This window comes from Labrus bergylta, chromosome 16 (genome assembly GCF_963930695.1).
Source record: "Labrus bergylta chromosome 16, fLabBer1.1, whole genome shotgun sequence".
NCBI classification, from domain to species: Eukaryota; Metazoa; Chordata; class Actinopteri; order Labriformes; family Labridae; genus Labrus; species Labrus bergylta.
The window spans coordinates 10,095,042-10,120,410 of record NC_089210.1 but is presented as its reverse complement, the minus strand read 5'-3'; the positions used below and the strand labels follow the sequence as shown (position 1 = coordinate 10,120,410).

General features: G+C 39.6%; 1 protein-coding gene across 1 annotated transcript; it reads right to left on the bottom strand.

Annotated features, from left to right (window-relative positions):
* Positions 1-5,108: 5,108 nt before the first annotated feature.
* kcnj19a (potassium inwardly rectifying channel subfamily J member 19a) lies at positions 5,109-19,948 on the bottom strand. The gene is made up of 3 exons (XM_020632559.3): positions 18,924-19,948; positions 9,930-10,146; positions 5,109-6,172 (listed from the first exon to the last, which is right to left on the bottom strand). The coding sequence occupies exons 1-3, from the start codon at positions 19,587-19,589 to the stop codon at positions 5,511-5,513; spliced, it is 1,545 nt and encodes a 514-aa protein (XP_020488215.1). The 5' UTR covers positions 19,590-19,948; the 3' UTR covers positions 5,109-5,510.
* Between the last annotated feature and the right edge of the window lie 5,421 nt (positions 19,949-25,369).

The window sequence follows — 25,369 nt, the reverse complement described above, 5'->3', positions numbered from 1 at the left end:
AAGAAGAAAGCAAATATCATCATCTCTCTGTGTAGCATTTTAATTCCAACATGTCAGCTTTACAGTGGAGACGACCACTGTTGACATGCTTTGAGAATAATGAATGGCTGACCGCATCGATTTTTTTCCCCCCCATGCATATATTACCATAATACTCGCCTGTGGGATGTATGTGAGGAACGTGTAAATATCGGTTCTTTAAAGCTTAAAGCGCCCGTGCCCGTATTGGAGCGCTGGAATGAAAGGTTCATCTTGAAAGAGTGGACTGAGTCTCTCTAGGGGTGTCCCTCTCATTGCTCTGCCTAAAGTAACCAGGCTAAAGATCGAGAGCACAAATCAATACCTGTCTCACCTCCTCAGAAAGACCTGTGATCTGAGACGCACTCTGGTGCCCAGAGGCCGGGATAATCACTGCGCACTGCGGGGACAGCTGGTGTCAGGAGGGGAGTGGAGGATGGAGGTCCAGCTTCAGCTCAGAGGGGAGTTTGGAGCAATCTGACCTCATGCGCCCCTCACATGAAATCAATGAGTTTGAGCTCTGTTCATCACAGACACAAACACAAAAGAACCTCAAAGAATAAAAATGCACTATTTGCTCATCACAGGTTGATATGCAGCCATCATATTTCAGTATTTTCTGGGAAGATTTTGACTTCCTGTGTGCGATGATCAAAGAGAAGCCGTTTCTATCACGGCTGAAAATCAGAAAAACCTCTCTCATATATTCAGTTGCACACCTTCCAGCCTCGGAGGCTTTGCTGCCTCTCATGTTGGCACTTCTCATGGTTTAAATGTTACCTGAGCCAGTGGATGTTGATATAAAGGATATCAGAGTTTAGAAACATAGCTGAAATCAATAGATCATATATAATTATGCAAAAGTATTCATGATCAATGATGGTTGTCTTCTCCAGCTTATTAACTTGTTGTCCTTTCATTCTCTCCACAGAAACTGAAATGATTAAACACATCTCAATTAGGCCATATCGCACTATGACTAAGCCCATGAGAAATAACAATATCCAGAAAAACCTTAAAGCTTTATGACCTAAAATACATAAAAAGCTTAATCAAAAACTGTCATCATCAATCAATCAAAATTTACAAAATGACCTCTTGCTGCTTAGAAATAAAAACTCTAAATGCACAGAATATTTTGATAGAGTAAGATCTTCTCTCATCTGAGGTCTAGTGCCTGGACAGCTAGAGGCTACAGCTCAGTGATCTGTTAGTGAAAGAATCAAACTGAAACTTAAAGTTAAAGGGAGGAGGACACACAATCCCAGTGGAATAAATGTTCTTGGGTATATTACTTTATGAATATAAAAAAAAACAATAACTGAATGATAATCAGATGTTTAATTTTTTAAGGGAAAGGCTGAATTTAACATGCCATTGGAATGGAGTTTTTTGAAAAGATGTGATTTTCAGCCTGAGTGGGACAAAGTGAAGCAAAGACACTTTATTGAAAAAAATGTACTTGAGAGAAATTGTTTTTACTTTCTGGCTTAATAACTAGGATATATGAACCAAAAGAAAGCTTGAATTGGACGAGGGTCTTGCACAAAAACTGTGAAGGGAAAATGTTTCCTTGTTACTGTTGCTAAGTAGCTTGCTGTTTTATTGAGTTTAGTCTCTATAGATAATATTACAAAGACTACATTCTACATATGATCTTTATGTAAAATATTGAATACTTCTTTTTCCTGAACATGTATTCAGGAAACAGCGAGAACAGCTAGAATTATTTGTGATCCTGAGATTTGTTACTTTGTTTCCAAAGCACAACGTGGTGTGGGGATTAATACAAATCACTGCCACTTGATGAGGAATAATACAGTGTGTTTGTTTATGACTGCATATTAAGTTTGAGTCTTTTCGTTTCGGTATCGAACAAACTCTCCTTTTTTTATGATGCATTGAAACACCTTCACTCTTCCCTGAGCATGTTCCCTTCTTTCTGACATCCATCAATGAAATTTTGGACTCTCAAACCTTTAACATGAGTTATTATTCCCCTCTATGCTCCATTTATCAATTTTCTCCCCTTCTTCTTTTTACTTCCTTTCTGCTCTTTTTACTGCCGCTCGACACACAGTGTGCTCGATAAGCAGTTTTCCTTCGCTGACGAATCGTTTGTCTGACGCTACCTCTTCTGTGAAATTGTACTTGTCACACGCAGGCATGCATTTTGGAGAATTACGATCGCACAAATTCAAATGCATTTCAACATCAGACATCCCCCCAACCCCCCCTCCTTTTGTTTCCATCTTTTCAATCCTGCAATTCGCGGCCTTGAGCAACAGCAAGGGAACTTTCTCTCAGACCTCATTTGAAATCCATCTTCAGACAGAGAGGAGTCTTTTACTTTTTAATCAGACTCTTTCTAAAGACTTTAATCATGCTCTTCCTTCAGTGTGCGTGCGTGCGTGCGTGCGTGCGTGCGTGCGTGCGTGCGTGCGTGCGTGCGTGTGTGTGAAGAGAGAAGTGTGACATTGATGTGGACAATGAGTGAAAGCCAAGAGAATAAAAAGAGACCCCATCATTACATGCAGCTGTCCTGTCGTTCCATTAGGAAGAACAAAATGACCCTTATCACCCTGTCTTCCCTGCAGAGACATAATTGGGTTTTCAGGAGGAAAAAATTCTTCGGACCTTAATTGCATTTGTTCTGTCTCCTCCCCTCTCTTGCCCTGCAGAGCATGTCCCCGCAGCGAGAACTCCATGAGGGCTCCACGGGAAATAATAATTCCCGTTGTCACACACTAATGGTCATTGCTACATAACTGCATCGCCACATGGAGAATAATAACATTAATTCAGTGGTGATGGGTGTCAGCGACTTATATATGAGGCCAATTTCTAGTGGGATGAGGTTGTGAAATTATTAAGTAAGCACCAGATCGGTCATTTGGATTGTCCTCTGGTAATACCTGACACTTAAGTGTAATTAATCACTGCAATTAAAAAAAAAAAACCTGATGATTCATTCACCTGACTTGGGAGGGTAATTGTTAACAGCCTGGATTAAAACTGCTGAGGAGCCATGGGCAAAAGTTGAGCCATGGGACAATATTGAGGGCTTCTTTATGAAATGTCTTATTAGTATATTGATATATAGTGCAATGTTGTACGTTAACCATACATTTAACTTGTATTTATATCTTAAATGACATTTTGATTTCATGCTAACCACTTACCTTACACAAACAAAGATACATTACAGTAGGTGATGATTTTACCTTTGGTGTTCTTGGTTTAAACCTACTTGTACAACCACCTTTTTTTTTTTTTTTTTTTTTACACATGCTATCTGTAAATGCTGAAATACAAGATGAGGAAGTGTCAAATCTGTCCTCTTGGACCATGGAGTGGATTTTTGCTTCCACTCGCCTTGTGTCCCTTTATGTTAAGTCAGTGTGTAGTTTGAATAAGTGTGTGCGTCTTCTACAGGATCTTTCAAAAAGAAAATGTATAAAGATGTTTTCTGATTGTTTAGGATTAAACTAGTCTTCACATTTTCCCCACGCTAATGCTAACTGTTAAGCTATCAGTTAAGCTATCAGTTAAGCTAGTTCTAACGGCCTGTTTTTATTATATTCACTTTTATAAAGCTTTGGCTATTACTGGAAAGTTTGTTGCCAACATCTACAAATAATTTATATATATTTTTTTTATTTTCAAATTCATCATCCACATCCTTGTAACTGCTGTATGAGTTTATAAAATAACTCCTATTGGTAGCCTATACATCCTAATTCTACATATATCACATAGGCCTAGTGGGGTAAAATAGGATTCTGTTTGATCTCCATGATCATCATGAACATTTTAAATTAGTTTGTATTTATTCATTTGAAACATTTAAAAAAGTAGAGCTTAGAACAATCTGGGTGTAACGACAATGAGTGGTTGATGTCTCTCTGTTTTATCTTCTTCTCAGATGTCTTCTTTTTAATGACCCTGTATCTAGTAATTGTTTGCATGTCAAACTCAGCAGTGAAGAGACTGGTGAAAAACCACATGTGGAGTGTGTTAATGTTAAAACACACACACACACGCAAAGCTAAAAGGGAGGAATAAACGGAACAGTCCAGGCTCTGTGAAAAATGAGTGGGTGGTCGTGGAGGCTGCAGATTCTTAATGAGAGGGGGGAAGGTCTCCTCAAGTGTGCAGTTGAAGCAGGAATCTTCTCTTCCCATTGATTGTCCTGCCTCTGTGCTGCTGCTGCTGCTGCTGCTGTGGTGGAATGAAGGCTTAGATGGTCTAAGTGCTTCAGATACTGGTGCTGATGAGGTTATTGTTTACTGTCATCCATGCATTTTGGCGTGTTTATTAATGGATTGAGTTTAGCGCTGTGGCTTCAGCTTTCTGTTTGTTCTGTTAAATTGACAGAGGACTGGTACAGGGGAATGTGCTGCTATGTAAATTTCCAATCCCACTGGTTATTGATACAAAAGCTTCCTACATGTAACTACGAATAGAATCTGCATAAAGGGATGAAACTTATACTACACTAAGTGCTCCAAAATAAATTGTAAGTAAGAAAGCATAATCTGTTTTTCATTTTCTTATCAGATGTGTTTTGGCCCTTTTCCGTTTAACAAGTTGTTTCTTGAAATTTCACAATTCAGATGAACACAGTTAATAAAGCCTTTGCAGGCAGGGCCCATATATACATTAAATGACCTGCCTGAGGGGATCAGGGCTTCAAAAATACATTTTTAAACCCATCTACTTTAAGAACACAATCAAAACTTTAGTTGATGTGTAATGATATCGAGTGGGATTTTATCCATCTGCCTTTTGATTCTGCATGTTTTAATTGTGAGGCACTTTGTTACTGTTTCTTTGTGTTACTCACTTTTAGTGCATCCTCTCCAGAAACATTTGTTCACCATCTTCCAATAAACACCCTTCACATTTATCTCTCTGAAGCAGCCCAGCTTGTTAACCTCCCTCTCTTTGACACACTTTATCCTTGCAAAGATACAGCCAATTACAAATAAATTGCTTTGTTGGATTACGTATTGACATTAGGCACAGCTGTTGCATTAATAACAATGAGTTAATAAACCAAACACTTTTTGTGTGAGACGACAACATAATCACAAGGAAGAGAAAGCTCAGCATTTATTATCATTCTTCAATATAATTTATATTAAGATAAAACTAAGGTTGACAATTCATTTTAGTGGTGCATACATTGAACAATGGATATAGTCTGTACGTGCAGTCATGAACTCTTGCAGATTAATCAAATTTGGAAATTTAGCATGAAGTTTGTGTTTCCTTGTATCATGTGTAATAAAGCCTGTGTGAATACCTCTGCTATGAAACACAAAAATCACAGTAATCCCAATCAAGATTATGTGTCAAGAAAAAACTAATAAATAATTTGTACCCATTTCAAACCCTCCCAATGCGAAATACATCCCTTAGTCTTCCTCTGTCCGTCTTGTTAAGAGGTCTCTTAGAGTCTTTTGTTGTGGGCTGCAACAGTTTGGGTTTCAGCGGTCAGCGTTCATCTTCCGCAGCTTCGCAGGTAAGTTGTCCTCCGGCCTTCCGCCTGAAAGAAGTGGGCTGTGCATCGGGACTGGAGCAGGGGACAGTGTTGGTGCTAAGCTGTGCTGGTACAGATCTCCAGTCGACTGTGTCATGGGTTCAAAGCCTACCTTGAGGGACTTGAGCTGCAGCCGGTTCTCCGCCTCAGGTCCCGGTGATGAGCTGAGGCGTTGGAGCTTAAGGGGCAGGTCTCCTGTGCTGCAGGCCTTTTCTGAGTGCTGGGAGCTGAGCATAAGCACTTTCCTTTGCAGGTCCTCCTTCCCTGATGAACTCATCCTCTGCAGCTTGCTCGGCAGACGACCCCCAATGCCCCCATGACGACCCCTTTCCTCTGAAGTGTTGATGCAATCCACAGAAAACACACGGTTTCGCCTGGCACCGTGGCTCTCAGTCAGTGCAGGCGTGGGAGTAGATACAGGGGAGGGCAGTGAGTTCTTTTCCTCGTATTCCTTGACGCTGTATGCAGGTGTTGGCACCTCAAATGTGCTGTGGAACTGAGAGTAATCTACCCGGAAAAAGCCCTCTTCCAGGGACATCACTGGCAGGAAGCGATGGCCCCATAAAACCTCATCCTCGGTGTAGGAAGTCCTAGCCTGGCATGTCATACCTATGAGAGAGTGACAGCATGGCAATAAATATATATAAATAAATTGGATTTAGGTCCCACAAAACAATTACTGGCTGATGAACGGGAATGTGAAAGACATTCACTCCCATCCCTTTTACTGCACTGCTCTCTCTTATTGCTTTTAAATCTCTGCTTCATGCTCATTCTCGTGCAACATACGATGTAGTCCTTTTTAGTAGTGGAGAATTAAATACCGCGTCAACAGTAAATCCACAGTGAAGGATTGTAACTATTATCCAATGCTAAAAGGCTACAATCCTGACTGTTATTACTGTCTATGGATAACCAGAAGATGTCAGCTCTGATTTGAAATGGAATAACAATTATGTGGCATGCTATGTAATTACAATATGCACTATTGATACCTTCTTGAAAAAATCCTTTTTGAGGTCAGACCAATGCTGTTATAACATGCTGTAACTATAACATAGCATGTTGGGCTGTAGTAACACAGGGGAAAGGTGAGTGATGCTTGTCATCAGAGTGGCTTGTTTTGTGATAATTGGCAGATTGAATCTGATAAACCTCATTAGCAGTCACCAAGCACCATCCTGCCATCAATACATCAATGGCAAGAGGCATGGGCCCTGCTTTTACACATCCTCATTGTAGCTTGTGGTGTTGATTGCTAATTGTACTGGCCTGAACGCAATCCCAAGACAATCAACTATTGACATATCAATGGCTTGCCATTTATGTAGTTATTGTTTTTGTGTTAGTAAAACAAGGATGAATCCTCGCTTTATGAATAAGCAAAAACTTTATTGAAATTTCGTATCCTGTACATCTGCTGTATCAAAGATGCTTGCAGGTATTTTTCCCCCACATGACCTCTTGTAAACATACAATTCTTGACATTTGAAGCTTGTCAGAGGTCCCATTGCGATCGATAGGCACTTATCCATGTGTTTTCTGATTCAGTGGCTGTGGTTCAATCTGAGCTTTTCTGTTAAACACTTCACTTAGCAGGAGAGTAGGAGTCTGATCCCGTCCCTCTGAGGGATGATATTTGCAGTGTTATGTCATAGCCTGATGCTATTCCAGGCTCTGTAGTCATGTTCATCCAGAGAAAGCCTTCAACAGTCCTACATCCACACAAAGGTCATTTCTACTCTTAACGAGCCAGCAGCTTTTCTTTAATTATGTGGGTTAGCTCAGGATAGTTCTTAGTTCTTTCTCATACCAGGGGATTTGATACACTTAGATACACAAGTACATAATATTTCTGCAGAAGAATGTTATGGGTTACGAGCTTAAAAGACATGTGGGTCATCAACAAACTGGTTAATGTCTACTGAATCTTGTATGAAAATAAAGGCCCTCAGCAGAACTATGCAAACACTTGGCAGCTAGTGAGCAGGGCGTCCCTGAAGAAAACCTTATGTAGAATTTCTGGCAGTAGCCTTCAGTGGCACTGTTTACTGAGTTCATTATAATTCCTGCCTTTTTTGTGAGGCTATATTTGAATCTGGTCCCTGCAATAATCTTAACACACACATGCAGAGAGGATTGGGTCATCTGCATATTAGTGAACCTGCCACCTAAAGAAGAATTGTATCTTTGTTGTGAGAGGTCATTGAATACCAACTCCTTGCCACATCCCTTATGATTTACGTACGATTGCCCTTTAGATTGTGTCTGAAATGAATCTGGCTTTCAATTATCTCCCGTGCTCACAGCCTGCTCAAGCTGTCCCGCTCTAAGGAAATCAGTTGACTTGTATTAAGGGCAAGAAATTCCACCAGGGTGGTGGATGGGGAGGATGTATGGGCCAAACAGAAGACGAGATAGGGGTTGAGTCCATTGTGAAAGCAAATATCAATGTTGATTATATGATAATTCCTTTAACCTAACCAATAAGCTGAGGTGGTCACAGTTAATCAAAAATGTAACTAGATTAACTGTTTATCTGTTATAGAAGACGTTAACTTTAAAATCAGTTAATCCCGTTAATATTTTAATTAACCCGTAGTGCCGTCTTTGTGATTTCTCATGATCATCGCCATGTAAAAAACTGCTGTTCTGTGTATATCACTTATGCCACATCGCTAGAAAGCTTTGGTTCTAGTGACAGAGGCAACAATCTATGTATCTGTCAGACCACAGACAACCAAAGAAGTCTGTCTGAGTCATTCTTCTTCCCGTCTAGAGGTCTACTGTAGGCTAGGCTACTCCTCCAGTCATTCAGTCAAATCATCCAGTTCAAATTCAGCAAAAAACGATTTTCCTGTGCTTAGGACGTTGACATTTTGAATGACACCTCATTTGACCAATCAGAACCTTCAGTCTAATTCTCCTATGCTACTTTAGCCAATGAGAACCTGAGACCGTTTAATTCTTATATTTTACTGTTTATTGTTGTGACTACTGTTTCACACTTATATGTATATATATATATATATATATAAGTATATTTCTGTGTTGCCTTTGCTGCCACTGACAAAGAGCTACTAAACTGCCCTCAGTTTTGGGAGATGCTGTTCAACATGAGTCTGGTTCTGCTCAATCTTTCTGCTTTTTAAAAAGCAGTATGTCTTCTTCTGCCACTGTAACGTTGTTAAATGTTGCTTAGTGCTGTGCTCCTGAAAGACTGATGATGGGTCTTTGTAAATATTATAACAAAGAGTACAGTCTAGACCTGTTCTTTTTGTAAAGCGTCTTGAGAAAGCATTGGTTTTGAATTGGCACTATTTAATTAAAGATTGACTAACTGATTGATTGTTTTTAAAGCAAGGGAAATTAAGATATGTTCTATCCTGTTTTTCTATTCTATTTTGGACTGAGACTTGTATATTTCTCTTTGAAGGTAGGGTCAAAGTAAAGTTTGCGTAGCTCCAATTAGATCAGGCTAGAACCTTCTGTTTGAGAAGACATCTTGAACTGTGAGGGCTTTGACTGGAGCAAGTTTGAAAGACAACCATCCAGATTTAAGGTGACACTCCCAGGGCTTCCCTCCTCTACTCGTCAGCTCTGAGAGCCACAGCACTGTGACTCTAAACTTTTGGCTGTGCCCTGATTTAATGGTTTTATCAACAGTGCACAGACCGTGTTGCCTGCTCGCTCTTCGCTTCCCTGCTGATCCCTCCCTCCTCCTCTAAGCCTATTCAGCTCTGTGTTTTTTTTTTACCACGACAAAAGGCAAACTGAGCGTTACGGGGGATTGATATAGGCAGAGCCAAAAAAGAAAAGAAGATTGAGTTATTTGTATCGGACTTTAGGGAGGAATAATCCTTTAAAAATTCAACAGAGGAAACAGCGTTGTATAACAATGTCTTACAGGTTAAGAACTACTACCTCTCTCTGCTGTCATCTGAAAAACGGAGCGGAACTTGAAACCGCTTGCTCATTTATCAAAGTGACATTCTATGACCACAAGCTTTATTATGCCCAAGATGGGCAATAACCAATTCTACGGTAATAAAATATCTCTTGTAATTCAATCAGGACGTCATTCTCCTGTGACGTTCTCCTTTTTTTTTTGCTTCCATATCTTTTAGGTATGCAAAACTGGGCAGGTGGTGTAATGAGATTTCACAGAGTTTAGATTACGAGAATCTATTAAACAGTGACGCATGTGGGCAGTTATTAAGAAGGGAATTTACATTTAGATTGAGAGAGTGAAGAGTGAAGAAAAGAAGCAAAGTGAATGGGATGGAGGTGGGTATACAAAAATAAAATAAAAATGTAAAAGGTCAAAGAGGTGGTAGGAAGTTTTATTCTGTAAGATATCCCTCACCAGTGGTCTCCACGATGCCCTCTAGGATAACAACTATCTCAAACTCTTCGTTCTTGAGGGAGCGCTGGGATAAGTCGAAGAAGGGGCTCTTGGGGTTGATCTCATGGCAAATGGTTAGAGGAGACACCAGAAAGAGCTGGTCTGCACCCGTCCCAAAGCCAACATCCAGTTCACACTGGTCCAGAGGTAGGAACTCGCCCTCGGGTGTCTGACGGGACTGAAGAGACAGTAGATCAAAGAGGAAAGAGAGAAGGGGACAAAAGACGAGAGACAGAAAGATACAAAAAAAGGAAAACAGTGGTTTAGATGCAATCATGAAGCAGAGAATTGATCTGATGCTGCTTGTTCAGCTCATGAAAGAAGTAATATATCTTCAGTTTTAAGCTTCTCAACTCAAATAAAAGGCGAAAAATGAATTGTGAGAATTTACCCTTTCACAGACACAACGCATTAGAAAAATTTAAAATGTTAAAAAAGACAGGAATCAGTGACAGAAGGAACACCAAGTATACTTTTAATTATAGTGAGATAATATCAATAATTAAGTATTTGATTGTGAATACTGATGCAGCCCTGTGTAGGCTGAACTTTCTTGTCCTGTCTCTTTGACATAAAGCTAGTTTTATTTTACTTTTTAATACATTCACATAGTTTCCTCTACTGTACCCTCAACATTGGGTAGTTTTGGAGTAAATGTTCAATCCATATTTGCTGTAAAAGTTTAAATAGAGTGATTCTTCAAATACATGCTACCCTTGTGTTAAGGCGATGGAAGGTGCTCTCTCTCTCTCCTTCTATCTCATCTTTCTCAAATATCCGTGCTGTGCTATGTTTGCACTGACCATAGACCTGGCACTTCACATTGATTGGTGGAAGAACCTGCAGGCGGACGTGTGAGACAACCGTGTTTGGACAGAACCTACCCATAGAGCGTTAACTGGTGCGGAAGTATTTAATTGCCCAGATGACTGTGGAGCACAACACCACAAGTCCTGCATGTAATTCATCTTTGAGTGTCTCGTTCTGTCTAATCAATCTGCTCACTTTAATGTCTGTTTTACCTTTTACTGCAAATTCCCCTCAATTTCCTGACATGAAAGGGTTAGGCAGCTTTTTCAGAAGCCTAATGATATAAATCACAAGGAATACTTCCATATAGATTCACCCCTGCTACAACAGGCTTCTGTAATACAGTTACTAAAAAGGTAAATCATTTGAGATAAACTAATCTTACCCTCAAAGGTTAAGATCTCTTTTAAAGGATGAACAGATTTGAGATAATAAGGAGCAGATTAGATAAATTCACTTTGTGTTTCTTAATATTCAAAACCTTTATTTGTTTTGCAAAAATGGTATAAAAAGGATGAAAACTAATTTTGCCTTTCTTTCAGAGGGGAAAATTAACATCAAAGTAACAAAAACAATCTTTTGTCCAGTTTTCTCATGAAGAATTTATAGCAAAAACACATTTTTACTTCTTCCTTTCTCTACATTCTTTCACCTCCAACCAATAATTGGGATGCGTCAGCCTCCTGCCATCCACCCACAAACACACACACACACACACACACACACACACACACACACACACACAAACCATCCAGCCTCCACCACACAGAGCTTCATAATGATCTCCCACACAGATTCCCACCCCCTTCTCTACAACCCTTTCTCCTGTTTCTGGCTCTTTTTGTTCAAAATCTTAAAATAATCGACACATTATTCCCACACAGGCAGTTTCCTTTTTCAGCCTTTAATACTGAATCAGTTTGATCTTCTGGTAATAAAATTGAAAAACTTGAGAAAGATGGATAACTTCACACTTTCTGTTGCTACACATTTTGGCCTCACACATTGTTACCTAAACTGGACATTCAGTGTTCTCAGCGAAGAAAATCCTGATTTACTATTGAAAGTCGTTGTCTCTTTGAAACAATGCATCCAGAAGATACGGGACACACAAGAACACAAAGCAGGCTTCTCATCTGTACTTACAAACTGAAATCGTGACTGTTGCTAGGACCGTCAATCAGCTGTAGCAGCTAGTTCAGCTATTGTTCTCTTCACAATCTGACACTCTCAGGCAGAATGTTTAAGGTTTACAGCCGACACATTTTGGAGGGAGTTCTCTTTAAACAGGGTCTCACATCCAACCTCGATGGTTGCATGCAATGAGCAGTGTCCTGCTTATTGTTTGGCATTGATCTCATATTGCTGTGTAGAGCTGGTCACTTCTTCTACAATAATACAAAATGTAACAGTCCTGTAGCTTCCTGGTTAATGTGGTTGTTCATACAGTATGTTCTTGAGTATACTTACAAAGACCGGAAAGGAACGACTAAAATTACCCTAATCTTCAGGGTCACAGGACCTTTTTTTTCTTCTAAAAGAACCTACCATATGTAAAGTAACCCACATCATATAAACTATATAATCTCACCTAAACCAATTAATGTTATTTACATAGGCTAGGTTACAATGTGACATAAGCACTTATTTGAGCCCAAACCACAATCTTTTTCTTAATGTCGCTGCATAATTTTGGAGCATAAACCATGGTAACCACATGTTAGAAAGGCTTCTGTCTTCCGTCTACATGCACTTTGCATTGTGTTAATAAGTCATGATTTACATGTTAATGTTACAAAGTGATTTTTAGAGTAATCACTGGAGTTACTTTTCTAATCCTTGTCTTTATAAAGTAGGTGATGAGCTTCTTAGCATATGCTCTCATAATATCAGCCTCTGTTACTATAGACTATAAATGGTTTACTCCATTCCTTATGTGTCTCTGCTCCTGTGTTTTGAGATTGTAGGTTGAAGAAATAAAGCACATTATCTCCCATTCAGCATGTAGAGTAAAGACCCTCCAGGGGTGGAGTTAAGTGTAAAGACAGATTTATAAATCAGGAGACAGAACACACACTAATACGAGATCCAGACTACTATGAGATTTTAAAACGTATGTCAGAATAATTCTAATCCAAGTTGATAGCAGAAAATTTGTAGCTGGCTTTTATTAAATTGTTTTTGGCATCAATTACATAAATATAAAGACTTAACTGAGGTTTGGGGGCATGAGTGAACGTTATTCATTCATAAATACATTTGATTTCAGGAGGTTTACTTGTACATCTCTGTTAGCCTAATCTCATTCACCCAGTCAGATCACTACTGTACTGCAACCATACATGCCAACCATCCTGACCTCCCACTGACATTGCCGGTAGATTTATCCCCCCCCGACACGCAAACTGTGAATGAAGTGTGAGTAAACAGGCTTTGCATTGCCAGAAAACATGGCAATCTATTTCTATCGCTTGTGCATATCAACAAGGTTTATGCTGCAGGAGAATGATTTCATGTCAGGGGGGCATTGTTCACTTGTAAGATGCTCACAGGCTGTTTGGCATCACGTCTCCATGTGGGTTATCTAATGCTAGCTAAGGGAAATTCCTCTTTTCACTCCCTGTCTTTGTCGCTTAAGATTAAAAAGATGGATGACTGTATGCAAAAATTGAAAGGCAAAGCTTCTTACACAGGGCCTCTGGCACTCTCCCATGCCTCTTCTTGCCGAAGATCCTCAGATAGCGGAGCTTGTCTACAATTTTTTTTTTTTTTTTTGACACTCCAAGAAATTAACTGATTTCTCCCTAAGCTCTTATGCATCCATACAGAGCCTGTTTTTTGTACTTTTGTACTTTACTAGTTTTTCTACTTTGAAACTTTTAACGATGGTGCAGCAAAAACACTGTACACGTTTCTGTTCATCTCGTCTGCGGACTCACCAACCCAGCCAACTGCTCATTATCATTCAGAAAGACAAGCTGGTTTTGTATCACACTCACAAAAGGAACACTGTGAATGATGCTCATGTATGAAGACAGGTGATAAATATCATTGCTTAGACCCAAAGTGGTCTAATCTTCTGAGTGAACAGCACTCCCTCAGCCAAGTCTCCATCAATCACTTGTCTTTCACAGGGGGGGGCTTATGGGTAATCAGGCCGACTGACAATCAAGCCAATGACAATCATGTGGCTTTTCACAGTGCTTGATACTGCCTGACTTGACAAGGTCCAACCAGTCTCAGTGTTTTGCCCAATCCTGCAAGGAAAAGGTAAGATGAATTGTCCAGATCAATTTGTGTGATTGATTGCATCGTTTTCTCCTCAGTCTCACAAACTAGGAATATGTAAACAAATGCACGAGTCAAAGATCTCAGTAGCCTGTAAAGGCACACCAAGCGAAGAATGTGGTTGGAATTATTGATGAGTCTAATGAGTTTAATATACAAAGAGATATTTTGTTATTAAGCTAAAGGTCCAAAAATATTCTTCAACTTTATCAACCTGCAGCTAAAGTGCATGAAAACAAACGAGCAATAAGCAAAGAGTTTTCATTTGCTAACTGTAATTTTGATCAGTTCTTAACTTATACAGAAGCGATAAAAATATAGCCTATGTTCACTCTTATCTGCCTTGAAAACATCTTAAGGCATAAATATTACATGCTTTCTGTGTTGATCTTTTTGTTTTGGGGAAGAAACCAATAGTCACTTAAGTCAACGCCTGGTAACGATTGGCAAAACCATGGCTAATTTTCTCCTTCACAGCCTGTTAAACTTTGACTGTGTTCCTCTCTTTGCTTCACAATCACCCACACAATGTTTTTCACACAGCCAAACTAATTATTAAGTTGATACAACTGAAATGTTAATTGTTCTGCCGTCATTAACTGGTTATTTAAATGCAGCTCATGGAAGCTGCCTGTTTAACAGATGTGCACTTATACCTGTGATTCTACAATTCGCTGTTTAACAAGACAAATAACCTCTTAATTTCACCACCACAGAGCTCTTGACCCGGGCTTTCATTTGGCCAGCACTGAAATATTCTTCTCCAAAATCGTATCTTAAAGCCCTTATTTCTGTTTGAGTTAGAGTCAGCTCATGAACAGAATTAAAAGAGATGGGTCTAGATGAACCTAGCATAATGTGGAAGAGTTATTTTACCTATGTTGTTGTTTACTAGTTTTAATCACCCTGAAAGGAAGCCTTGAAACATGTCTTCTCATTGCTTTCCTAAGGTTATATTGGCATCACTGGGACAGCTGTTCTCACACTTAATTGAGTCTTCTGCTTCATCACTTCTTCCCTTCTGTTGGGAAAAATGTCTGCATCGTGGCCTGTCCAAATCTCAACCTATTATCTTCCACACTTTCAGCTCAGATACTAGATACTGCCTTGATTTTAACAACCTAAACTGACTCATCGGATACTTGGTGGTGATGCCAGATTAGTCTTGACTGTGAATCCAATGAAGAGGCCTGTAGAGTGATACTGATTTGGTGACTGCAGAAGTTTAAGATCCACTCATATCACATTTTAGTAGAGTAGGTGAGTGATGCAAGATAAAACTGTCGTTTCTGTGCTGCCTCTGAGTCCTACTTGGACGTGAAGAAAAGTGCTGTCAAAAGGAATTGTCAAGAGTCTTAATATGGCACGTTTATTAAAGAATAGAACGGTTTGTTGTAGCCTTGATCGTGGCTTCTTTTGAATTCCTTGTGCGAGTCAAACATTTTATTCTTTACACATTTGCCTGTGGATTTTCAGCATGCTCTGAGTTTGAAGGTTTTCGAACTCGGGTTTGCAAATCAGTGACTGCATTGCTTTCAGCCTTTCTCCAGCCCTCCACAACCTGATAGTATAATTGCATCACTATTCTTATCGGGGGGTGGGGGAGGGGGGGGGAATCAATTCTAGCTCCAGTGCCTGGTATATGTAGCAATCCTCTGAGGGGATATACAGTCAAGGGGATTTCTCTCCCTTGTAAGTCTCTGAAATAGAAGCCACCACCGCTCATACAATAAAAAAATGTTTAAAAAAATCTATTGACACTTCTTCATATGTCTTCCCCCTCTCTTACTGCGAGTATCCCCAACTCTTCCCCCAACTTTCCATCACTTCCAATCAATTTACTTCTGCCAGATATACCAGAGTCATATTTTCAGCTCAGATGTTCCACCAGGATGCCCTCTGAGGCTGTCATGGATGCCCTGCAAAGCTGCATTTCATCTGATTTTGGTCTGGACTGATTATGACAGCTCCCACATGCTCTCTCTCTCTCTCACTCTCTCTCTTCTTTCTGCTGTCTGTAGCCAACTAGTGAACATCCATATCAGGTCAGCTGAGCTTTGGCACACCCGCATACTGGTCAAAACACAGCTGGCAAACACGTTCCAGTTTAACGGGCCTCATTATTTACTGTAACAGAGTTCTGTAGATTTAAGCTCTTGACCCTCACAGTTTTTTTTAGCAGTTTTGGGTCCAGTTGTTTGTACCACACCAGGGTTTGTTTAGAAGCCCATACAGCCAGCTCTCAGTGGGCACAATTGTCAGTTTTATCTGAACGAAAGCAGGACAGTAAAACAAACTTGAGCTTTCTTTTAAGCTGACACACTGTGTTGCATTTGGAAAAGGGCAACTTCTTAACCTTCCAGTAGAGAGCAGGACCTGTTGCAAAACAGAAAGTGGTTACATAAGATAACCTTTGTTATATGAAAAAAAAAAAGATTGAGTCAAAAATCTATCCTAACCTGCTTTTAAACAAACTGACTGAAAGGTTGAATCCAAATGTCCACCTGCTGGGCCTCTGGACTTAATTCAATTACATTCTTTGACGTGTTCACTGACACTGGGTCAAGTTTTAAAGTGCGGCAAACAGAATGGAAATGTAAGATGTGGTATTATTCAAAGTTATACATTAAAACCTGCAATTGTTTGGGGCAATTGCTCAAATATATTTTCTAGAGGAAGAATCAAAACAAGAAACAGTTTCGATTTTTATCTGTAGAAGATTTCATACGCATCTGGTGACATCAAAGCTGTTAATTCACTCTCCTAAAGATGCAGAAAACCTTTACACAAACTCTGATTCATCTTTTAGTCATGTGTGAATATTTTACATGACAAAGCAGGACTAGAGGAGGGTTGCAGTTCAACAGCACCACCAACATTTCTGTGCAGGCATTGCATGAAATAAAGAAATATGACCACCTCAAGTTTTTATCTGAGGGTTTTTAAGCATTGTAGCTCATGTGTATTATGTGTTCAGCCTAAATGGTTGCTGTGTTTGGCTCACTTTTTTTTTATTCTATCTCTCTTTGGGTGTGTTTTTTATATGGCAGAGCTGCTGCTGAAAACAAAAATCTGTCTCGGTAAGGAGTCTTTGAAGCGAAAGAATAAGATTAGACCACAAAGCCCTGGAGCTAAAAGGGAAAAAAATGACTAAGAAGCACACAGTGGATGCTACATTTATTGTGTTTCATGGAAAGAGGCAGTTTCAAACTAATGTGGGGTTGGCAGAGAGGTCTCTAGAGCTATACTTCTAGTTTTTTTTTTTCCAGAGGAAAAGGTGAACGTGGAGCCAATGTACAGAGTACATATCCCCTGATCTTCAATTATTTTGCAGTGCGATGGATTTAGATCAAATCTGGCTTCTTTCCTTCTGGGTGGTGGTGCCATTAATTTATAAAGTCCTCTCCTAGCTTTAACACATTTCTGATATTTATTACTAAAAATTCCACTTGTGCTGTTGGGCCGAGATTCCCACCATACATGTGTGATATCACTTTAGGGTGCTGTTCACTCCCTCCATGCTTGTGACCGTGCAATAGCTCCCTGCCTGCCTCTCCTCTCACTGCCTGCATGCATCATTAAGCTGACCGACACTGTGCTCAATGTGGCAGCGTAGACGAGAACACAGACTTAAACAAGCTCCAAGCACTAATGCTGTTTGTCTTCTTTATGGCCCATTTTGCACATTGAACATGGATGTGGCTGAACGAAGCTCTATTATAATAATTGAAACAGGAGCTGGTGGAGCTTGCCGATGTTTGTGGTCATTTTCTGGGCTGTTGGTTGTTTTCAGAGTGTGAGCTTCATTAGCCGTTCCTCATTAGAGTTAAATGGGATTCAAACCCACAACATAATGGCTTAAACAGTGAAAAATATCACCTTTTAAAGTAAAATGTTAAAGCTGTTTTCTAACATTGAGGTGTTAAAAATACGTATTAAAGAAAAAGAAGAAAGACCATAAAGAATGTTTTATGGAAGCAATCAGTAGTTTTATGTCTCCTTGCTCTCTCCCATGAGGGCTGTTTCACTGAGTTTACCGATCAGAGATAGTGTGTCTGACTCTCTGATTCTCTTATTCAGGGCCTCTCATCTTTGTCAAAACCACTCACTGATACAAACATCTCTCCGTCCAGGTGTCTCCAGCTGAAAAAAGGAATTGATGCGAGACACACTGTTGACCATCCACACTGCCGCCTTTGTTCTCTTATCTCAGTGTTTTTGAGATGCACCTGCGGCTGCTCCTCATGCTGCAGCTGCAGGATTATGGTAATGCCACCTTAAGCCGGTTTTGTTTAACAAGGTGTATATTGTGAAGTTCAGACTGCTTTAATTAAGCTTTGAGGGGAAAATTGTGAACTAAAAGTGTTTATATACACAATGAACAGTTTTTTCACATTTAAAGGCCCCGATGAAAGGAAGAAAAAAAAAAACTCCAGACATCAGCTGTCAGTCAAAGGTGCATTCATTGTGCAAGAAGAGTTTTTGTACTGACCTCTCACTGTCAAAATACACTGTCTGAATTGTTGGAGAGAAAAGGGTGCGATCAAATACAGGAGAAAGTAAGACTTGGCTGTCTACAAATGCGTCTGGTTCTGCTGGAGGTTTCTGCCTGTTGTAGAAAGTTTTCCTTGCCACTGTTGCCATGGGCTTGGTCATTGGTAAAACAACACTGAACGCCTTTCTATTTTTGCATAGTGATTTGGTGATCAATGATTAAAAGTTGGAAGATGGATTGATTTTTCAAGTCAGTTTTTCTGAATGTTAACTTCATGTATCTGTTAAATAAGTTTTCATTTAGCAAGTTTAAGTTTAGGGTTTTTTTTTTTTCAGTTACTGTTCCAGAAGGTTTGTTCTTACCTTTATGAGTTTACACCTGATCTGAGCGGACACCATGTGGCTGTTCCGCAGGTTCCCCACGCGGAACATGAGGCACAGTTTCCCATCTCTCTGGGAAATCACCGCGGTCTGGCTAAACATGAGCGTCTCTGCGCGCTTCTTTGGTTGGGACATTTTAATAAACATGCAGCCGATGAGAAAAGCGTCCACTATAGAGCCCAGCAGAGACTGAAACAAGAAGAGGATGATCCCCTCCGGACATTTCTCTGTAATGTACCGGTAGCCGTAACCAATCGTGGCCTCAGTCTCGATGAAGAACAGAAAAGCTGAGGGAAAGTTGTAAACATTTGCCACGCAGGGGGTGTAGGAAGAGTCATGGCCGTGATTTAGATCTCCTCTGATGTACGCGATGAGCCACCACATTGAAGCCATGACCAGCCACGCGATCGTGTAAGTTAAGATGAAGATGAGCAGATTCCATCTCCACTTTAGGTCCACTAAAGTTGTGAAGAGGTCAGAGAGGTACCTGCTGGTCTCTCCTCCCAGGTTTCCGTGCTGCACATTGCAGCGACCGTTCTTATCCACGAAGCGCTGGCGTTTCTTCTTCACCGGAGCAGTAAAAGTGGTTGCCTGATTTGTGTTAACTACCTGATAGTCTTCTCCAAATTTCCTGCGAAGTGCCGCCATTTGAGCTCTCCTGGATTAGGGGGAATGTATTATTGTTTAATCCATGTTTTGATGCTTTAAGACTCCAAAACACCGGTTACCTGCAGTGCGTAAAATGTGCCATGGTCACTTTAGCGCGCAGTAAATCCTTTGAATAAAAGACACAAATCAAGTGTGTGTCGGTGCCTTTAGAGCAGCGATCTCATATGTTTGTACGAAAAATATCCACTACAGTTCCAGTTATTTTTCATGACAGTAGCAGGTCGCTTGTCTGTAGCTGTGCGCTCTGCTCGGTCGCCACTGTGACTGGCGGGGTGCTCACCAGCGGAGCGAAATACGAGGAGCTGACTACCATTCACAGCTTCTGTATGAAGAGAGAGTATGTTCGTGTGTAAGTGTGTGCGTTTATGTGAAGAGGGAGGGAAGGGGGCAGGGAGAGAGGAGGGGGGGGGGGAGTTACACAAGACTACGTTTGAGTGTAAAGAGAGAGGATGAGTGGGATGGACAATTTGACTCTTGTGCGTAATTTGGTTGACTATATCAGTTGGAAACGTAATTGAAATATAAATGAATTAGTAGATTAATATATGAAGTAATTCTACGTAATTGCTTTCATTGTCTTTACGTTGTTACTGATCCTCTGTATGTTTCACTCTGGAGAGTCCTACAGATATCGAAGTCATGAGGTTGGATCATCGGTGCGCTTTCAAGTTAAATTGCGCCATCTATTGGAAGGGAAACATACATGCAGATTTGATGTGGTATTGACATGGACAGGGTCGAGGGTACAAACTTGAATTTAAGATAAGGCTATAATCATAAAGCGTCTTGTAGCATATGGCCTTGATTAAAGACGATTGAGCAATTTGGCACAACACCCAGAAAAAAAAAATATATATATAATTTATGTATTGCTTTTGGGGGTTTTAACATTTTCCTTTAATCCTCTCATTTCCAGGGCTTCTTTATTTCAGTCAAATTTAAAAACTCTCCTTTAAAAGCCTTTCCCCAATTTAACTCTGACATTCAATCTTATCATCTCCTCTTTCCTGCAGAGCCTTCATATTGATTTAGACGTTGGACGGCGACTCCGCTGGAGGACTTCCTGTACTACTTTGCTCCCTGAGGACAGTCTTTTAAAGGGATGCTTTGCCCTTGCGTCTTTGGTGCTCTTGTTTTTAATCAGGCAGAACATGAGGGGTCTGTATGTAAGTACTACTACTACTTCTATTACATCTGAATGCATTTTTACAGTTTCAATCACACAGACAGATAAGCTTGAACGACCCTCATCTCTGTTTTGTTCACATTTAATCTGTGTTGGCATCAAAGAGGATTTTTATATAAAGACGTCGACATTTAAAACAATAACAAAACTCAGCCATTACATCGCTTATTGATGACTCATGTTAAGATAAAATTCTGAGGTATTTAGTTCTTCATTAATCATGAACTCATATTGGAAGTCAATGGTGTCTCTGCAACTTTTGTCCTTCATATTTTGGGGAGGCAACAGATGAAATGTGACAAAGCAACAGGTCTTTAATTTGCACATATAGTTTTAAAAATAAAACAATGATGGACTTGAACTTTTAAGGAGTCAGGAACTTAAACAACAGATCCAGAAATGTACAAGTTAAACAGTATTCAGTCTTCATAATAATGATAATAACGTTATTTGTATAGCATTTTTAACAACAAGGTTTTACAAAGTGCTTTGACACATAAAAGAGCATAACAACCCTTTCATGCTGTGTGAATCATAAATCCTGTAACACTTTGAAAAAGAAAAAGGTTGAGGGAACTTGTGAATTTAAACAACATTAGGATTGTCTTCTCAAACATGAATTTCTAAGCCGTTATAAAGCAGTTTAAAAGCTCACATTGACTTGAATGAGAAACTCCTCTGGCAGTGTATTCAGGTTGTGAATGGAAGAGAAGAATTGTCCCTCGAAAGACAGTATCTTTACACGCAGAGGATGAGAGAATGTGGAGCAATCATCAGACGACCTCAAGGCATTTCCCTGAGATGGAGTAAGATAAAACTCATTCAGGGATTGTACTGAAAAAGTGAGCAGTCATTTCACCATCCAAGCTGTAGGTGATAAACAGACAACACAGTGGTATTTAGATAGTAATTATCAGTCTGACCTTACATTTATTAGGAATGGAAGATTAATATTGGCGTTAAAACAGTGACCAGAAAGTAACATTTGCCTTACACATACATAAATGGTTGTCCTTTAACATCAGTATATTATTTAACATACACCTTAAAGAGGTTAATTTCATGAGATACAACAAAAGGCTGTGCAGGAGTTGTTGTTCTAAACTAAAAACTCAAGCTTCATTTATGGAGACTTGCACTGTTGTTTTCTGCTTGGTGGTCATTTTGGGCTTTTGGACAACCTGTTCTCTATCTCGCTGGAATACTTTTGAAAAAAAAACAAACTCTGGTTAACTTTCAAGTAGGTCACAAAAGCTTCGACGAGAAATGGCTTTGGTATTACACATGGTATTGTAAGACTAGATATTTCTGCATGATATCAATACATTTACAGGTTCTACTTCGAGATTAAAGTGCCCAATGATCTTTCTTGATCTGTGACGTGACAACATTTCCTTATCATTTTGTTAAAAAAATAATCCAGTCAAGTTTTATTTTACCTCACGGAGACAGGCTTGCATAACCGCTTACTTTAAAATAATATTTTTAAGTGAGATACACTGACTTTATTTCTTCTATTTTCTTTTTGTTGTAGTTGCTTAAAGTTATATTACTTAACTGATAATCCATACGAGTAATCATTTAGGAAATATAGTTCCTTCAAAAAGGCTCCTATTAATCCTGCTCATGAGAAGAGGCTTCCATCTTCTTACTTCACTTTTCTAAAAGCTGGAGGCCATTGATTTTCAGTGGATGGTGAGTTCATTTTTCAGTTCAGTTTTTTATTGTAGTTGTTGAGAATGTGAGGAAAATGTTGGTATTCCTGAAAGCTTCAGCCTTTTTCCTCCATCATTATGCTTTTGCGTTTTTAGGTTCTCTTTTACCGGTTTCCCAGCTTACTAAACATTTTTTGACAGACACAAAAAGAAAAGCTAAGTCAGCCTCCATGTTGCCGCTGCTTTGCGTTATTGTTCCCTTGTATTTAAAGTGTGTTTTGTATGAATCTTCTCATGTCTTAACCCTTAAAGATTACATTGGGGGCAGTAATAGCTTGAGCAAACAGCTGGTTACATTGTTTAGCATAAAGACTGGAAACAGCTCCTGACTACTGCTCTTATAATGCTCCTTTGTTAAATCTGCACACAGGTGATTTGCTTACGTGTTTCTTAGACGGGTGCAGTTATATCATGGATGCTCCTGTACTGTAGTTGCATGGCTACAACCTTGGACTGTTTCAAAATATATAAGATAAGCTACGATAGCTACATATTAACCATTAAGAAATGTTGCAAACAAAGGTCTTGTTTAAAACATGAGGACAAGCAGAAGGTCTTAAAAACTCTGAGTTACAGCTTGTATTCACTCTTTAACTTGTATATTGTAATTCATTTCATTCTCGTACATATGAACAATGTTATCGCACGTCACATATTTTTCTCATATCATGCCTATAGTGACTAGTAGGTCATGGCATATGTGCAGACAGACTTTGTTGAGGTGTTTTTAGGGACTCTGTTGGGGCGGCAGTAGCTCAGTATGTAGGGACATTGGTTTGGAACTGGAGCTATTTCTGTTCAAGTCTCTGTTTGGACCAAAGTGCGGGAGTTGAACTGGTAACAGGAGAGGTGCCAGGTCATTTTCCGACTACTGTTGAACTTGAGATGCCCAATAACACTCTGAGTTCTCTACATTATGTCCATAGCGTCTGTTTGGGGGATTAACTAAGTATGTAAAATTGAAATAAATAAAATAATGTAATGTGGTAGTAAGTAACACACAATCAGTTGGGTGGGGTATAAACTTAATTTCTGATGTGTATAATGTGCCGCCAAATATCTATCAATGGCCAAAGAAGAAACATCCAGATTACCACCAATACAAAGTATATCCCCAGCACAGGTTTTTATTAACTTCCAAGGGTCTCCTTTGTCAGTGTAGGGATCTTGTATACAACTGTGATCCTCCTAACAATTGAGGATTAAAGTGTAGACGGCCAGGACCGCCATCTGTTGTGTGTAGGCACCAGGCTTTCCCACAGAGAGGAATCCAAATCAGCACAAAACAGGAAATCAGTTAACCGTGGCTCTCAGCTGTTTAGAGTTTTCATGGATTCCTTTACTAGATGAAGAAAGTTACCCAACATTCACATACAGAAAAGGTTGAGATGGATTCAGGGGAGGAGGGGGAGAGAACAAAGACGCGCTGCACCGGCTGAATTATTGATGAGGAGTTAGGATTGATAACCCTCAGTGTCATATGAGGCACAAACTGCCACAGATTCCAGACGTGGAAGTATTGGACTGTTTTGTTTTTTTTCTTCATGTTTGTCTTCTTTGTTAGCTGTGGGTTTATGGCTAGTGCAGACGTTGTTGCTCCTCTTTCACCTTCACAATGAGGGATGATTACTCCAAGTGGAGCCAGAGACATATTACTCAAAGTGCAGGAGTCGTAATGTCTCTGACCTTAGCATATCAAACGGACTAATAGAACGGGCTGGTTGAAAGTTGAGCCATACAGTGACATTTCCTAACCTCAGCCTAGATTCATGGATAACTCTCAGAACACGACATTGAAATAATACTTGCAGGATGTCCTCTCTTTATGACAGGATTTAATCTCACGTCTGAGCTAAATTACAGAACAGAAATATGCTTTTACACTGTCACTGTTGTTATGAGGTGACTGATGATGATGATGATGGACTATTATTATGTTTCTATACACAATGGATTAAATGTCTGCCTGTCTGTCATATTCAGTCACATTTCCTCTAAGGCAGTGCTTAGCCAATGATGCAGTGACGGTGCCCATGCAAAATAATGTCAGTAGGGAACTTGTTCTGGTGAAATACAGCAGTCGGTGAGGCGAGTCCTGTCATTAATACGGCTCAAAAACCACAATCCAGAAGACATATCTGCAAGATCAAATTCTGCATCAAAACTGTATTTGCTTAATCAAGGTATAAGTCAAGTACGGGATGTTGTCATGGTGTTATATATATTTTTCCTGATGGGTAATCATGGTTAAAAAAAAAATGACGGGATGCTCCTTTGAAAAACACCTTATGCTGGTAAGATATCTAAAGTCCCTTAAATAAAAAAACCATAATCATGTTGACCACATAGACTCTAAAACCTGCAAATGTCTGCAACATATCACAAGCATAAAAACGTACTTATTTATTAATTAATTAGTACAGTGTTCTTGCTCCATACTCCATAAAGGTGCAATCTATACTTAAAACATATACATTGATTAATATCTGTCTACATTCAAATTGTAAGGAGAAGAACTTTAATAACCTCAAAGCATGCTCTCACATTCTAATCACTGGTTTTCTTCTCAGTTCATCAGGCCACCATCACCACATCATCATACATATTTAAGCGATCCCAGATGAGAGTGCTTTCAAAGATAGCACTGTCCACTGTGTGAGTTGTCATCTGGGATATATGAAAGGAGCAGGGACATCAAAAATGCACCCACTGACCGTTTTTTGCATCACTCTACTGTCTGCATTTCCATTAATCTTGGCTCTCTGAATTAATTGGTTCATTAGTCGAGGAAAATTAGGAGATGGGGTGCGGGTTCTGACTCTGATGTGCCTTTAGATGTATACACAGTCATTCATCCA

Bases quoted from the DNA above. Each gene is read 5' to 3' on its own strand.
- kcnj19a (XM_020632559.3), bottom strand. From the start codon at position 19,589: ATGGCGGCACTTCGCAGGAAATTTGGAGAAGACTATCAGGTAGTTAAC. The intron at 10,147-18,923 runs GTAAGAACAAAC...CTGTCTCTTCAG, and splicing joins TCAGGTGTAAACTCATAAAG to TCCCGTCAGACACCCGAGGG. The intron at 6,173-9,929 runs GTGAGGGATATC...ACTCTCTCATAG, and splicing joins GGGCATCGTGGAGACCACTG to GTATGACATGCCAGGCTAGG.